Below are 16693 nucleotides of genomic sequence, written 5' to 3'. Positions count from 1 at the left end.
CAATAACCCAAGCCCTGAGCCTCTAACATGGGGGGGGGGGGGGGGGCATGCATCCCTCATTCTAGATGAGAACCCCGTTTCACTGGCCGGTTGCAAGAACTCCAGTATGGCTGTGACGATGACACACTGCAAAAACAAGGAGTTAGCAAAATGTGAACCTTTAGTTCTGCATAAGCGAAGCCGGAGTTGGCACTTTCACAGGAGTTTGAGCCAGTGCACCAAGTCTTTGACTGACATCAAGCTGTGTCCACACACGGCTTTGTCAAAATCCCCAGCTAGCATGAGCATATGTACGTGGCACATTTTTAGCACGCTGCACGCAGATACGTTGTGACAACAGTAATTAGAAGTACTACGGCTTTCTTGCTGTGCATGACAGTTGCCATTGCAGTTCTCCAAGGAACCCTGGCAAATGCTTTCTGGTTCATAGTTTGCTGACCCCAAGAAGTTATGATGATGATGATGGTAAAACTCAATTCACCCCAACCTCTACTTAATGTTTCCCGGGCATTTCAAGATCATAGACTTGAAAATGGAATAAGCTGGTTTAGCTATATAAAAATACTCGGCAGTTTGATACATAAGGTTATGTACATTGCTTAGCAATCTTCACATACTTCGAAAAATGCACCATGACTTCTGCCGAGTCAAACTCTTGCTTATTTTGAAATATTTAGCAATTTAAAACTTTCAATATCCCTCCCTCTCCCACTCACCTTTTCATTTGCTTCAAATATCACATCAGCATTAACCTATGTAACAGTTTGTACAAAGACTGATTTGTGTAATTAAGAGTCAAGGATGTAGGAATGTTTTATCATTGCTGAATCTGGTAAGACAGAAGAATAATACCAAACGCCTCTGGCACTGCTGTATTTCATACAAGCACTCACTTGGGGGGGGGGGTTGTTTAAAATGTATGGTTTTCCATTTTCTACTCTATCAGGAGCCTGCAAATTAAAAGGGCATACACATATTTCACTCTTTTCAAATCAAGAGGTAGTAAGACTTTATTATTATTGGGCAGAGGTGCTAAAAGAACTTAAGGAAAACCTAGACCTGGTAAGGTACAATGTTTTTCATGTAAAACATTGTAGTACCACACCTTTTCTTAATTACCACAAATAATTTTCATTTGGAGCAATCAAACAAGTCAGAATCACTTTCAAAGATACTACCCACATAATGCAGATTACAGGTCAGCATCCTTCAGGTAAACCACATACCAATGAAGACAGCAAAAATCTAATTAATTTGACTTACACTGTTAATGCTGATAGATCACAGCAGAGTATTTCAAAACAAGACAAGAACAACACAACAGATGTGCTGCAGAGAAAGGAGCCAGTCAGTTAAGCAAGACAGAAAAAAATGATTTAGAAGTATCAAGAGAGACTAGGATCATTGTTCCATTGTCCCTGCCTTAAATTCTGCATATTTTAACTAAACACTAAAACCAGGTAACTAACTTTTAAAGGCACACTTTTAAATTAGACAAAGTGGCTACATGGCATGAGTGGTATTTTAAAGTCTTTTCAGCAACACCAATGAAAACTTTTTGTTTGTTTGTTTTTTTAACTAATCTAAACATAATGCTCTACTTACAACTTGAAAACAACTCTAATGCCCAAAAAAGGTGGTGAGGAAAGCTCAGTTTGATAAACAAAGCTCCATGTTAATTTCTATACAATAAATATTCAGACTGACAATATTTTTAATTTTCAGACTGACAATGGGACACTGAAGTCTTGTGTGCACTTTGTTAGAAAAAAGAAAATCCACTTCTCTAGTCCAACGACGACAATGTTCTAACAAGAGTCACATAGTTCATAATAACAGAAAAATATTAAGAGTCCCCTCTCATACTCAAGCAATAAAGAAAAGTAAAAAGCTCAAAGAAAAGAGCAAATGTAAATGTACTAACCTGTATTAAAGTAAAACTAGGTGTATATATTTATTAGGTGTGTATATATATATATATAAGGTATATCTAACACAATTACCCTGAATATGGTCCACAATTAAAACTGATGCAACTAAAACAGAAGCCTCAGACTAATTAGGATTTTGAAATAAGAAAATATCTTATTTTTAAATGAACATGGAACTCAAACACCACAAAACGGAACCCTGAAGTTAAAGTGGCAATGGCTTTCTGTCCCCAAAAGCTATGCAAAAAAAAAAAAAAAAATCCACAGAGAACTCAGTTGAGGAAATTTGCTTTAGATTCTTTTGTTGACAGCACGCATTTAACTGAAAAAGTCAAACTACTCTTTCTTTATAGTTTTTTTAACTGTATAAAACTAAGTAACTATCATTTGGTTGGTTTAGAAGTCTTACTTAGCCAGTATGACTATATCTATATCTATATTTTATATATTTATATATATATATATATATATTTTAAAAACTTCCATTAAGCCTTTGGCTGTGATTCAGAAGCAGCTCAGTTTTCAGACAAGTTCAAAGAAAAATAAAACACCAGCATTTTGTATTTTTGATCTGTATAAAAAAGACTGAAGCCATTCTGTCTTACTGATATGAATCTGAAATAAAACAGAAGAAACTTGATTTTAAAAGAACGTTTTAGTAAGCCTGTTAACAACTTACATTCATACTTTTCGTTTTTATTCCTCAGTACCATTTCTGCAATTACATGATGCCAGCCTTTCTTGAAAAATATTGATCTAACAACTTCCTTCAATATGCTAAACTGAATCAAGGTAAAATGAATACTGATTAAGCAGTATAAAGTTACAAATGTATCTCAGATTCCAAATTTGCAAATACTAATGTTTCAGTTCAGTATGGGTATTCCTCCTGAGTTTTTAGGAATGCTTGTGTACTACTTATGACTTTGAAAACTTAGGGCATAGAGATTTATAAGCTTTCTTCAAAGATCGTACTTTGTCTACTGAAGGATAAAGACATTCTTAATTAAAGCAGTGAAAGTTACCTAAATACATTCAAAACAGAATGGTGTGAACTCCATACACAGGTAGCTGTGCCAAAATCTCTGTACTATGTGTCATGCTTCTAAATGCCCCACGTCTGTGGCTATCGATTCCCCTTAACTTTCTGGAATTTTTGTACCATACTTACCCATTTTGCATTTCAACTAAAGAAAAAATACTTTTCACTTGCTTTGCCCTGCTTACCGTATGAATTGAGTTGGTGTCGTTTGATATTTCAGGAATTTTCAGATGGAGACTTTGCAACACATATGTTGTCTGCATCTAGCATTAGGAAAGATAAGTTGTGATTACTTGAACAAGATAGTACTAAGAGCAAGGTATTTTTACATTTTTAATAATTAACAAAGATTATACCAGAGGTAAAGTGTTAATATAGCAAAACAAAAAGAATTGTTGTTAGAACATGTCAAGATTTTTTAACCTTTACATTTATTTTTATTAAAAACACAAAGCATCACTCATGTGACTTTCAAAACAATTTCTGCTTATCTTCCCTCAAAAACCTACCTGCCATCCTGTTTCATCTCATTAAGACAGAAAAAACAGAAAGGAAGTAATTAAAATGAAATCTAGACCACTTACCCTGATCTATCTGAATCAAATGCAAGATGAAACAGAGCGCAGCATTTAAGATAACGTTAATTTGTACAACTGTTAGTTTTAACTATCATTTTAATGCTTTTGTTTTCTTTTTTATTATTAAGTCAAAATATTATTTGGAAGTATTCTTAGTAGCCATTATTCATGTCTCAGCTTCGGGGTAGAGTTTCATATTTATGAAAGCCCCCAGAAAAAGGTGAAATTAGACACTTTGGCATACTGGTAAGCTAATACAGCTTTCCACAACAATTTTATCTAGGAAATAAAAAAAATTCAGAAGCAGCTACCATCACATAGTATTGGTTTTGTTAACATAATATTACTTAAATGACTCCTGAGATGCAACCCAGGTGTGTGAAAGACAAGTAGTTGACAGTATTGAACACACGGGTATTAAACAAGTCAAACTGTCAATACTAGAGTTCTGAAAAATCCTTTTCAATATTAATCTTCTTTAGAATCACAGCTACTGAACACTAACTGTGATAGACCTCATGGAACAGTTTCCCCTTGAAGCTTTTCTATGTTTCCTCCTGGCAGCTGATCTGGGGGGTGGTTTTCAGACAGGAGTTAGATTTGTAACACAGACTCAGAACTGCAACTGAATGCTAGTGTCCTAAGACCTTTCAACTGCAACTGGGAGAAGAGGAAATTATGGCCTTAAATTAAAAGTGATGTTTTTTAGATGCGTAAAATAAAAATGTAACCGTTTGGAACTACTCACTTGAAAATACACTGTCCAGTAAGGTATTAAAGCCAAAAAGACAGGGATAATCTTGACAAGAGCTTTCACATCTTCTACTTTATCTTCTCTGAATGGGCCCCCACGAGACAACTTGGCCATCTCAAACAGGCTTTGCTTGCGAGGTTGCTGAAGTATTCCCTGGCCTTCACTTTTGAAAAGAATTTGAAACGTTTAGTCAAACAACAACAAAAACTGACACAACTGGCAAACTCGTGACACTTCGTTATAAAGAAACTCATGCCTTTCAAAAATGAGTTAGCTATTCCTGTAAAATACAGCAAAACTAGGCCAGAATGAGTCATCAGCAGATTAAAGCACAAGCTGAAAACTTCCATTATAAAGGTTTCCTTATTTCCCATTCTCCCACCACCACACACAAATATAATTTATATATTCTGCAATATGCAGAACTTAAGAAACAGTATCACAAAATACAGGTTATTCTGATTCATTAAACTGATTTGCAATGTGAATACACGAAAGCCCTTGCAGAGGAGGCACTTGACATCTCTTATCATCACTGACTAAAATCAGCCACCAGTATTCCATGGGTATCTCTTAAGAGGGGAAAAACCATCTAGAAAGCAAAAAGCCAATATATGTTTTGGCTGCCATCAAGCCAGTTACGACACTAAATACAGATGACATGTTTTTCAAAGTAGAAGTTAAACATATCTAAGTAGAGAAGAAAGTAGAAAGTTAACTAACGCTTAAAACCAGCACACTTAGGTTACATTACACTTCCAGAAACTGAACTGTCAAGTCACAGCACTCAGTTGACAACAGCTGATGATCTTGCAGCATGGAGATCAGTGATCTCAAAACGTGCCCCTCTTTTATCCCAGAACTCCCAGAAAGCACCTCCATTATGCCAATTTTCCAGTTTCAGTTCTCAAAGCAAAACTGCATATTCTAGTGTATTCTCTAGGGTGACTTACTGCCAGCTAGTTCGAACTAACCCGTTCCAACTCTTAGGCCGATTCACTGAATTCAGACTATACAAAAGAGCTCATTACAAACCTATTAGTTGAATGTTCCACATGTCTTTTTCTTGAGCAACAAGAATATGCGAGAATTTTAAACATGTCTGTGAAGGCACTACCATCAGGCGGTTTTGTGATGAAGAAACTCTGACCACATAAGAAAACCATGAATGAAATCCCAATGCAAACTGTTGGGATACTATATCCAATAACAAAGCTCACATTCTGTTGAATGTATGCAATGCCTCCCAGAGAGAGAATAGCTCCCAAATTAATGCTCCAATAAAACCAATTAAAAAATCTTCTTGTGGCTTCTGGACCCCGATCTTTGACCTGGAAAAGATTAAAAACAAGTCATTTAATTTCTGAATTCTGATAAACAGGCTTAATTTTCTTCAATCAAGTTCAATGCACTGAAGGGTATAGGTTTAATTTAGTGTCATACTGAAATGATTGAAGTGTTTTGGGCTTAGCATGGTATTTGATGAAATGACACCTTACTGAGCTACCCCATTACATCAGTGACCTTCTAGAAGTTCAGCACAGGGATAGAAAAGTCATACAATACTAAACTACATCGTTTTCCCATAGAGTTCATTATTATTTCTACTGCACTGTCTCTCATTTGATCATTTCTCTAGACAAAGATCACTCAGATTAATGTCCCGTAGTCCACAGAAGTGGACTTTTTTTTTTAGTAAAAAAAAGTTAAGCTACCCAAAAATTAATGTATTAATAGTATTGCAACAATTTCTTCTTCCAACTGTGTATGCAAAATAGTTAATCATATTCCGTTTTCTAAGCCTCAAATGACTACTTGGTAATTTAAGCAGACATTTAAATTTTAATACAGTCCTAATGCCTCTCATCAGAACATAAACTGAACACTTGCCATTCTGACCTTTAAAAAAATGAAATAATTACATTTGGGTTGCTTGAGGTGTCACAAGATCCCAGTAAACATTTACTCCTATGTTAGGTCAGCACTAGTTCATAGTGCTCTTTTTCTGCTTGAAGCTTTCAGTGTCTTTCAGAAGCTTTCAGTGAAAGTAAAGACATCCCTGGTTTACAGAATTACCCTGTACAGTTTTCAGCATCACTCTTTATTCTGTATTGCCTACCATAAGTCACCCCATGTTTTGCAATTAAGTCACAGGAACCCAGCATCACTCATAAGGTGTGATGTAGGAGAAATTATGCAAGCTAAAATTTGAAATACATTAAAAAGATCAACTAGTCTGTAGAAGAATTCATAATACCGTACTTGTCACTGTTTTATAACTGAAAGGCCATTAACAACGACTAGCAAGTCAGTGCCATGCACCAGTCTTGCTGAGTCAGTTGCTCTTGATTTCTAATTGCAAGTTTCCCTTCCTCATCTGTCAGATCTTCAAAAAAATCTGTGTCTAGTCTGCCAATAAAAAAAGCAAGCTATGTCTTGAAGTAAGTTTTTAGCATTGTCAGTTCTGATTTACAGCTTCAAGTTTCTCAGTGGTGCAAAAACCCATCAGTATCATTTAACCAAGCCTAACAAAAAAAAATATCAAGGCATCTATTCCAGTGCATGGTTAATAGCATTGTTAGGCATTCAGGTGGGGCTGTTAGCATATCAAATACAATCTTGAAGCCTAAATCCAAGAAATTCTCCCTTTCCAGTTTCAACTTGGTACCCATTTTGTAATTTTAACAGTCATCACCTGCAGTAACATATCAAGCTAGGAATTCCTTCTCAACCCTAAGTGGCAACAAATCATTATATCATAAACACAATGCTCCACTTATATGAAGAGTTAGCAATCTATTTTAGAGAGTTTCCATTTCTTCATCATAAAATCTCAGTTTTCTTATGATTTCTGCAAGGAGGATGCTTCCCACTCTTCCTACAAATGACCTTGCTCACGTCTATGCAAAGAAAAGCTGGCAGACAAAACTGAACTTCGATACAGGTAAGAACAGGGCAAGAACAGGGCAAGCACAGCACAGTGCTTCTATCGAGTATTATCCGAGCCTCCAACCATTAGCTCCTGAGAAACTTCATGAACGAAGGATGTCTTCTGTCTACTTAACAAATGCTGCAGGTCTCCCCTCCATGAACTTGTCTAGACTGCCTCTGAACCCAGGTCAGCTTTTAAATCCGTAACATCCTGTGGCAAAGAGTTCCCCAGCTAATTATACAGTGGGGAGAACCACCTCCATCTGTCTGTTTTGAACCTGCCCTGTACCAGTCCCACTCGTTTTACCACGTTCCAGGAAACAACAGAAGACAACAGCTTCATCCCACCCCTGGTCCAGTTCTGCCTCTCTCCCCCAGCCACTACTTCCACAAACCGTCATATCTTCCTTCCAGCTGCCTTTTCTGAGAGAGAGAGTTGCAGACTGTTTCCTGATTCCTTGCATGGGAACTACTGACATGTCCATGGCCCTTCCCTGAAACTTCCATCTCCAGTATCCTTTTTGAAACAGTGACCAAAAAGGAATGCAATGTTCAAAGGACAGACCCACCAGAGGCTTACAATGAAAATAATCCATTTTCTGCTTCTTTGTCAAGGTATATATAGCCTAAAAATCACATCACAGCCACGTCTGAAATGCCACTATAGCATTTCATTTACAAACATTAATAACTTAATAAAAATTGCACTGAACTAGCTGGTGGAATATCTTGTCAAAGCGGAACAGCCATGAAGATTTCTTACCAAAGCCAGAAAACAAGTGTTAAAAGGCAATCCTTGTAGTTCCTTTCAAGCACTACGTCAGCTGCCCAAAATATAAGCTATATTACATTTACAGCAGACGACTCAAGGTTTCCCCTTTCTAACTATTACTTGAGTTGTGTGACTGCACAAAATAGATTGGTTTATCCTCTTCATAAGTACACACTACATTTTAATAAGGAACCAAGAAGAAAACCATGTTGGAATTTTATTATTTTACTTTTATCAGGGACAAGTATTTTTCTCAAAACTGCACGATGTCTCCTTTCCCCCCTTATGCTTACATTATTTTCAATCATCCAAGCAGAAAGGAAAATCTATCACTCCCTCAGCTCAATTTCATCAGTGCTCAAGCACACACTCTCCTTGTGGTACCAGCACCACCAGCTTCATTATATTCTTAATGTCCTACCAGCAACTGCAGCAGGAAAACTCTGCACATAAATGGTACAAGTATGGTGTGGGTCCTGGCTCGAACCTGTCCTGTGGGCTAAGGGTTCCACATCCCTGCAGTAAAGGTCAAAATAGGTATGTTTACAAGATTCTGCCCCCATCATAACAAAATCTAAAAGGTATGAAAAAGGTAACCTTCTTACATTTATCACGTTTTAGTCAAACTCCCTACAACAGGAAAATGCAAACAGTAGCAGCAAAATGCCATGGCTAGCGTGCAAGGCTTCCTATCAGCAAATGCAAATACTGTAGTAACACTGTTTCAAAGGTGCCCTAACTTGAATGAATATTAGCAAGTATCTAATACACACAATTTATATGCTCAAGATAACACATTGTTTTGCATATCAGCCCAGATTGAGACGTTTTCCACAAAATTTAGCAGAGTTGGACAGCTGTCACTTATTTAGATCAACTCTCACTGCAAAATATCCTACCTTGAGTCTCCAGTTCACTAGTCTGCATTCCTCAATCTTACACAGCTTTTTTCCCTACTAAATGGGATACCACATCATTCTCCAAGAACACTAAGGAACACTCCAGTAGTGCTTCTACTTCAACAAAAATACAGAATGACCTACTGTACCATACAAGGAGCATCCCAATTGCCCCAGATTTTCCACTTTTAAACCATAAGTTTAATAAAACCATTTAAATTTTTTAAAAAATTACATTTTTAAACCATAAGCTTAATTAAACCATTTTAATTAAAAAAAAAAAACCACACCCAACCAAACTAAACCCCAAAAGCCTCCCACTCCCCCATAGCCCTCACCCAAAACTAAAAAAAAAAAAACAAAACCCCACACCAAAAAAATCCACCTACAAAGAAATGAAGGAAATGAGCAACTCTTAAGCCTTCTGGCCACAGCTGCTTTGTCGGTAACTGGCCACATGTCAATGCTGCCTGCATTCAGGTGGCCTCTAAAGAGGAAATAAAATGATTGTGCTACTTTCAAGACATCTAACATAACTTCCGCAAAAGAAAATCTAACCTAACAATTGATTTTTGTACAGTCCAAAAGTCCTTTTTCTTGTTATATCTGATAACTACCATTTACATATAGTTAATTCAAATGCAGAAAGAAAAGCACAGTGTCATTCTGTGTTTTCTAACTGGGACTTACACAGCACTGGATTTCAAAATAGTAAAGGAATAGTTCTCAAAATTAAAAATTTCTAAAACAAAACACATATCAGACTAATTATGGTCAGGTGAGATATAATTACAACTACAGTCTTCACGATAAAGAATCCTGAGTGCCTGGAACACTATGTTATGGTAATTATGTAATCATTTAGTTATTTACAGCCACTTTCAGCAGAGGACACATCAGCTGTGTGACTGCAGTGCAATACTCTAAACTCATGTAGGATAGGAGTTTTAACATCTTACAATCAAAACAAAATTTTAAATGCAACTACAGTAAAGAAGTAGTTGTAGTTACAACATCTGATGAAAAGTCATTACAAATATCTGACCGACAGCAACTTCCACAGCACAGCCATCCCTGCAGTTAACACTTAGACCTCATTCTGACTTGGAAGAAAGATGATCCCTTGCTGAATTATCCCTCCCCTGGATTTTTCAACACCAGCATCATTCTTAGGTGATGATCCAAGTACTAATCCAAGCAGTTTGTACAGCTCAAAACCAAAAATATTACACAGCTCAAGTATTAAGATTCTATTAGATGTTCCTGATTTTTATGTAAAGAGCCAGGAATCTATAAAAGCATCATTGCTTCCCCGTAGTTTCTATGTTTAGATGCTCTGCCTTGTCACAAAGTAATTACCCAGCTCTCTACAGCTAGGTCTGTTTCAAAGAAATTATTACCCGCAGGAATTATTTTTGCAGCAGCTACTACCTATCTGGAGTCTAGCATTCCGCAGTGACATCTGATTTCTGACATCATCTGCTAAGGATCTCAAGTATTTCCTAAACCCCAACATTTCAGAGTTCCAGTGTGTCATCATATTGCCTCTCTCCCTTTCCACTTTGTGACAGATCCAAAGCTATGACCTCCTATTTGACTCTCATAAAAGGAAAACGATTATTTAAAAGTTACTGACATCAGCAGTTTTAATTTGTTCCTGCAATCAACTGACAGTCACAAGTGGCAAATGTGACAAAACCCCCCAAATCTATCCCAGCCAACTATGTGAGCAGCCACGCAACAGAGCAAGGATGAAAAGTAGAAGCTTGCCCTTGTCCTTAGCCTACAAAAGAAAAGCACAATGACGTTTTCCTGTCAGGTTTACTCCTACAGAATTCTGACCTTCTAATCCATCACTACAGGCATCAGTTATTCTTTGAAAGCATCTGGAGAGAGCTCAGTAATACAGTACTACTGAGCTGCTACATAATTTCAGATTTTTATACTAAAATCTGAGCAGTCCTCAAAGTCTGCTTCCCCTCGCTAGTACATCCATTGTTTCTGTCAAAAAAACAAGTTAGTACTGCCGATGTGAATGCCACAACTTCAGTTTTCAAACACCTGCAGTCTTAGATGTCCGCAGTCTCCTAAGAAGTTCAACAACACAGTAACTTGCAGTTAGTGACCATCAAGTCTTTATACATGGTCCCCCATCCTTCCCCAGAGGCTGGAAAATCAAAGTTCTACAAAGAAATAAAGGTTGAAAATCACACTAAAAAGCCATCTCGACAGCAGCAATTTCCAACAGCATCCTGCCTCTGGTGATGCTACCATTAGCAATGGTTTTAACAAAGCTAGAAGATTTTTGGCAGGTTATGGACTGCTGATGATTTAAAGACTATGATGGCAATTCAGAAAGAAGACATAGGGTTAAACCTAGCACCTCTAACCACCCTAACCCCACAATAGATTACAAGTAGAGCAATGATTGTAGCTGATAGCAGATCAGAAGTCTACTATTAATATTGGCTTCAACGTTGAAGCTAAATCAGCTTTCACAATAATGAGGGACAGTCATATTGTTTCCTAACGAAACAAGGTCACAAACTGCCACACTGAACAGGAAGTGACTGCAGAACACTGGCGCTTAAAAGCAGAACTGAAAATGCCAGGTTATACATATCACATGATTATAAACACTATTCTGAGAACCAGATTTAGACCTGTATGATGGACCAACCTGCAACTTCTAGAAAAACAGCTCTCATTTAGAACACAGTTAAGTAAAGTTGGTCTATACTTAGTTTGCAGTAGTTTTCTTTCCTAGGCTGACTGGCAAAAGTTACTCTATACTATGTCTACTTAGTCACTTGTAACACCAGTTCTAAAAGCACCCATTTAACAGAAATTAAGAAAGTACATCTTTTTTAATTTTGGAGAAAAAGAAGTATTGGAATTTAATTTCCTGTTTTCCACAAAGCAATTCTTTTCTTCCAAATAAATAAATCCTCATTACATTTAGGCTCTCCAGCCAAGTTACAGATCATACGCTAAAACTGAAAAGATTACATGGTAATTTTTATGAATGTTAATTGTTGAATTCATTACAATGAAGTGTAATTAACAATACTTACAAGGTGGTTCATATCAGCTGAAGTACATGATACACAAGTCATATTTTCCTTTGTTTGGTATTTAAGGGAAAGAGGACAAATCTTATCAGCACACATCCAGCCAAAACATGTTTGCATTGTGTTCTGGTGTCCCAAGAATGTGACTCTCAGAGACAGACTTTATTCTCAGCAATATATATCCACCTACCCAGCAGTTTGCTACATTCCTATACAGGTAGAATGCACCCCAGAGGACCCTAAACCGCACAACAAGGTAAGTGGTATGCTGTAATGATAATCCAGAAAAAGAGAGAAGGGAAAAAATTCAGTCCTCGGCAGAGCTCTACTGATTATTATGAACCAGAAAGGTGTACTTCTTTTGCTTCACCATACATAAATCACCGTGAATTATCTGCAAATCTAGCCAAAACTTGCTTTCTGTGAAATCCTCAGGGGAAAGCCTTTAGAAAATCCAGCTAGTTACAGCTACACTTCCATTGGCAATGGCTCTTCTTCTGCCCTGTTCCTGCCATTATTTATCTCTTATATTTAACGTTCATAAAGTGTTCTGGGGATAAGCAGTCAGTTTTGAAAAACACCTTACAAGATAAAGTCATATTAAAGCCACTTCACTTGATGGGCTCATGCTATCTTAAACAGAACCAATACGCTGGGGGGACACAGTGTCATTCCAAAGAATGACAAATGTAAACTGCACAATAGAGACTGAGGTATGTTATTGTGGTAGATGCTACCTCGCACAAAGAATTTCATGGCATTTCTGATACCTGCTCTAACCAGAACCCAATGGGCCAGTAAACAGACATGCAACCAGATCGGGGGTATTTTCCTTGCTTTGTCATCAATCAAACAGTTTGGTTAGAAAAGCTGCTCAGTACCTAAGTACCTGAAATTCTCAATCTGTAAAGCAGAAATTATACTTCCAACATCCAGTCAGCCTACTACCTTAGCGTAAGATTGTAAAAAAAGTAGGTGCAACAGCACATTCCAGTCGGTACTGAACAATGAGCTGCCTCTGAAATATTTTCTGTAAAGCCACTTGGTTCTGCAGTGATGATCCAACGAATGATACCACTGAAGTGCATCTGAGTAAGGTTGTTTGACAGGCTATGTCCTTATGAGAACAGCCCAGGTAATATGTTATCACACTGAGAGCACCTTCCCACCTGTCATGTAACATTAGTTCGAACAAAAATACCACTCAAGGGCAGTGCAGCACAGAGAATACCTAAAGCATAAAAGACTTGTTTGTTCTCTAGCCTTCGTTTATCACAGGATGATAAAGGCCTCTGAATGCTGCCGCTGAAGGCCCGTGTCATCCTTGTCAAAGATAAAATGTGTATAAGGTATTTCATCCGATGAGCTCTGAGGTCAAATTAACTGGGTACTTAATGGCTGTTCAACCCAACTCCTCAAGGTGGTGATGGTTTAGCCAAATCAGGTACCACACGTAAGGCAGAGCTACCAGGAAACCAAGGGTCATAAGAGACCAGACACCACACAGCTACCAAAACTCTATGAAACAAGGTCCAAGTTACCAGCCAGCACTGCAGAGGGCACAAGGCTGGGTGACCCGATTCCCCCTGAGACTTAACACGTACAGAACCTGGAGGCTGCGGGTGCACTGCCCACCCCACCAAGGCAAGCCCCCCTGCACGACTGACAGCCATCCCCTGGTTCGGATCAGCACCCACAAAGGATTTGGCAGCAGCTGCCAAAAAATACTTGACCTGGTCCGCCCCGAATGGGGTGATGTTGGCCTTGACCGACCCGACGCCCAGCCCCACGAGGACCAGTCCGACGAAGGTGGCGCTGGCACAGTAGCGGGTGGCTCCCACCTGGGAGCAAGGCGCCACGGTGGCGTTGGCCGCCGGAGAGGAGCAGTTCTCTATGGGGAACAAGGGGATGTCCCCACAGAGGCCCTGGCGGGTGTGCGGTGCCGCGATGACAGGGAAGGCCAGCATGCCCAGCAGGTAGAGCGCCATGCTGAGCAGGATGGTGCCGAACTTGCCCAGGAGGGCATCAGCCAGCCAGCCTCCGAAGGGCGACACCAGGTAGGTGATGCCCATGAAAAGCAGCAGGGCCTGGCTGGCCTGGGCACCCTCCCAGCCGTAGGGAGGCCCGTTGAGGAAGAGCACCAAATTGGAGGTGATGCCGTAGAAGGCCACGCGCTCCAGCAGCTCGGCCAGCAGCACGGCGGCGCAGGCCAGCCGCCGCCCGTGGAAAGCGCCGCTCGCCGCCCGCCCGCGCTCCCCGCTGCTCAGCAAGGGGCTGCGCTCGCTCGGCTCGGCCTCCTCCATGACGCGGCCTCCTCCTCCCCGGCCCGGCCGCGGCCGCTCCGCGCTTCCCGGCCCACCCCGAGGAGACGCGGCCGCGGCGGCGCGGCCCGACCCGCCCCGGCGGGGAGCGGCGCGGCGCCATTAGCTGAGGGCGCCGTCGCTCCGCCGGTGGCACCGTCACGTGGGCGGCCGGGCCCCAGCGAGCGGCGAGCGGGGGGCGGGACGTGCGGGCCGGAAGCTGCGGGGCGGGCCCGCCGGGGGCGCCGCCGCGAGGGAGCCCGGGCCGCGAGGGGGCGCGGGGTAGCGGGCCGAGCGGAGCCGAGCGGAGCCGAGCGGAGCGGAGCGGAGCCGAGCCGAGCCGAGCCGAGCCGAGCCGAGCCGAGCCGAGCCGAGCCGGGTCTCGCTTGCGCCCCCGGCTGTGCGGAGCCCCGCTGCGGACGGGAGGCAGCAGCTTTCTCCCCGCAGGTTTTCCCTCGTCGCTGTCGTTAGGACTCCAGGCGGGGTAAAGAGGCCGGGGGGGAGGGGCTGCAGGAGCAGCAGCAGCGAAAACTTATTTTATGGTTATTTTGTGCGTTAGCTCAGGCCGGGAGTTACGTTTTAGGCCTTAGCTGGAGCTGAGCGACTTTACTGATGCCACAGATGCAGCACTTGGCTTCTGTCAGAGCCCTTATGTTCTCCTTGGCCTTACCCAGCAGTAGCAGCAACGGCAGCAATAGTAAAATGCAGTTGGTTTCCCGACCTCGCGTCTCAGCCGGAAAAGTGAGAGCAAGGGTTGTCCCCGTAAAATGGCCATCCTGCAGAAAAATGCAAATGTGCCTTGTAAATTGTGCTGTTGTTGGTGTTACCATGGTGCTGGCACGTGAAGCTGCCTGGCCACCTGTGCTGGTATGGTAAAAATTCATTAAATTGATTACTGCTTATGAAAAAGGCTTCATCTTTAATTAGGGATTGCTTAACTTGGGACAGGGAGCTCAAGGACAGCTTAATGAGCCGGTGGTGTTTGTCCTGAGCCCCTGGACAAGCAAGATGTGAGCAGGCCCATCCCAACACCCAGTGCTGTGTGCAGCTGCGTCACCGCAGTACCTGTGCCGCGCTCGGGCGTTGGGCCACGGCCCTGGCCTGCGTGAACCTCACAGCCGTGCACTTTGCCTAAACTTCAGAGTTTACACACACTGTGTGCGTAAACTATTTCTGTTTTTCACTGATTATAAAGGTGGCTGAGCTCTGGGACTGGGCCAGAAGCCTCACCTACGGGTGGATGCACTGTGATGGAATTTTCTCAGTTCCCAAGAGACTCCTGGTGCCAGCTGCAACAGGGCTCCCAGCCGAAGGGGTGGACCTGGGCAATGTTAAGGTGGTAACTAGTGATGTATCCTTTCCTTATTGTCTGTAACGCTTTGCAGTAATGATCTGATGCTTCACTCCTATTGCTCTTCTATCATATTATGCATAATAACTAGTACTGTTTCCTTTTATTATATTGCATGCTATTTCCTGTTATTGTAATATAATAAACTGCATTTATTCTTACATTTGATTTGGAATTAATTTTTGCTTGTATCCAGTCAATCAGCAAAACAGCTGGAGCTGCCCGGCGGTGCTCGCCCCACCATGGGCGAACGGCAGCGGGATGTGGGTCATGTGCCCAGTGTTTGAAGTTACGTTTATCTGGATGTACCTGCAGTAATAATATGTCATAAGTACATGTGGGGAATGAAGACTTTGATGTGAATGGAACAAAGTGCATGATTAAAATGAGAAAACAAATTAGCGGCTGCAAAATCGAGGCCCCAAGATGTTCTTTTGTTCCACATCACGTATGTTGAGCTAAAGGTCATGAAAGTACGTAATCGCCTTCAACAGCAGATCTTAAAATCATATTTTTGGCCAGAACAAAGTGGGAAAGATAATTCTGGTTGTGTGTTTTTTCGGTAAACAGACTGACATCATATAGTTACACCCAACATCTAGGTAGGACTTAAAATTTTTGGAACAGTGTTGGTAATTGAGCAGGTGATGCTTGTAAAAGTAAATATATTCATTTAATGATAGGCTTTTGTAAATAACATGCCATAAAATGACTCATTAAATATATTTGCTTTCCTAACTAGTTAAATTTCGTGACAGAGGAAGTGAGGAAAATGCAACTAGCTATACAGAGATTTTTGTGCACTATTGTCACATGACTGATTCTGTAATTTAAAAAATTACATTTCAGCTTTGCCCAGCTCAATACAGTATATCATATCAATTGTGATTACATTTTCTAAGGAGTAGTATTGGCTGCAGGCTACAAAGTACGCACACTTTGTGTTATTTCGTGTTTTAATATATACAGATAGCACATTCCAGGGCCTTCATAGTTTCCCTTTCTGAGGGGGGGTTAGATTTTTGTACTGGCCTACTCAACAACTGTTACAAACACCTAACAAT

General features: G+C 40.7%; 1 protein-coding gene across 1 annotated transcript in view; it reads right to left on the bottom strand.

Annotated features, from left to right (window-relative positions):
* The window catches only part of SLC15A4 (solute carrier family 15 member 4), a 30734-nt gene extending 16348 nt beyond the window's left edge, over positions 1 to 14386 (bottom strand). Inside the window, exons 1-4 of the mRNA XM_037375318.1 lie at positions 13712 to 14386; positions 5341 to 5636; positions 4300 to 4468; positions 3159 to 3236 (exon numbers count right to left, since the gene is read on the bottom strand). Of these exons, the coding sequence (XP_037231215.1) occupies positions 3159 to 3236; positions 4300 to 4468; positions 5341 to 5636; positions 13712 to 14281 (1113 nt within the window). The 5' untranslated portion in view covers positions 14282 to 14386. The remainder of the gene's footprint in view (positions 1 to 3158; positions 3237 to 4299; positions 4469 to 5340; positions 5637 to 13711) is intronic.
* Positions 14387 to 16693: the final 2307 nt, after the last annotated feature.

The sequence above is a fragment of the Falco rusticolus genome, chromosome 1 (assembly GCF_015220075.1).
Source record: "Falco rusticolus isolate bFalRus1 chromosome 1, bFalRus1.pri, whole genome shotgun sequence".
Taxonomy (NCBI): domain Eukaryota; kingdom Metazoa; phylum Chordata; class Aves; order Falconiformes; family Falconidae; genus Falco; species Falco rusticolus.
This window is presented reverse-complemented; position numbering and strand designations above follow the sequence as displayed.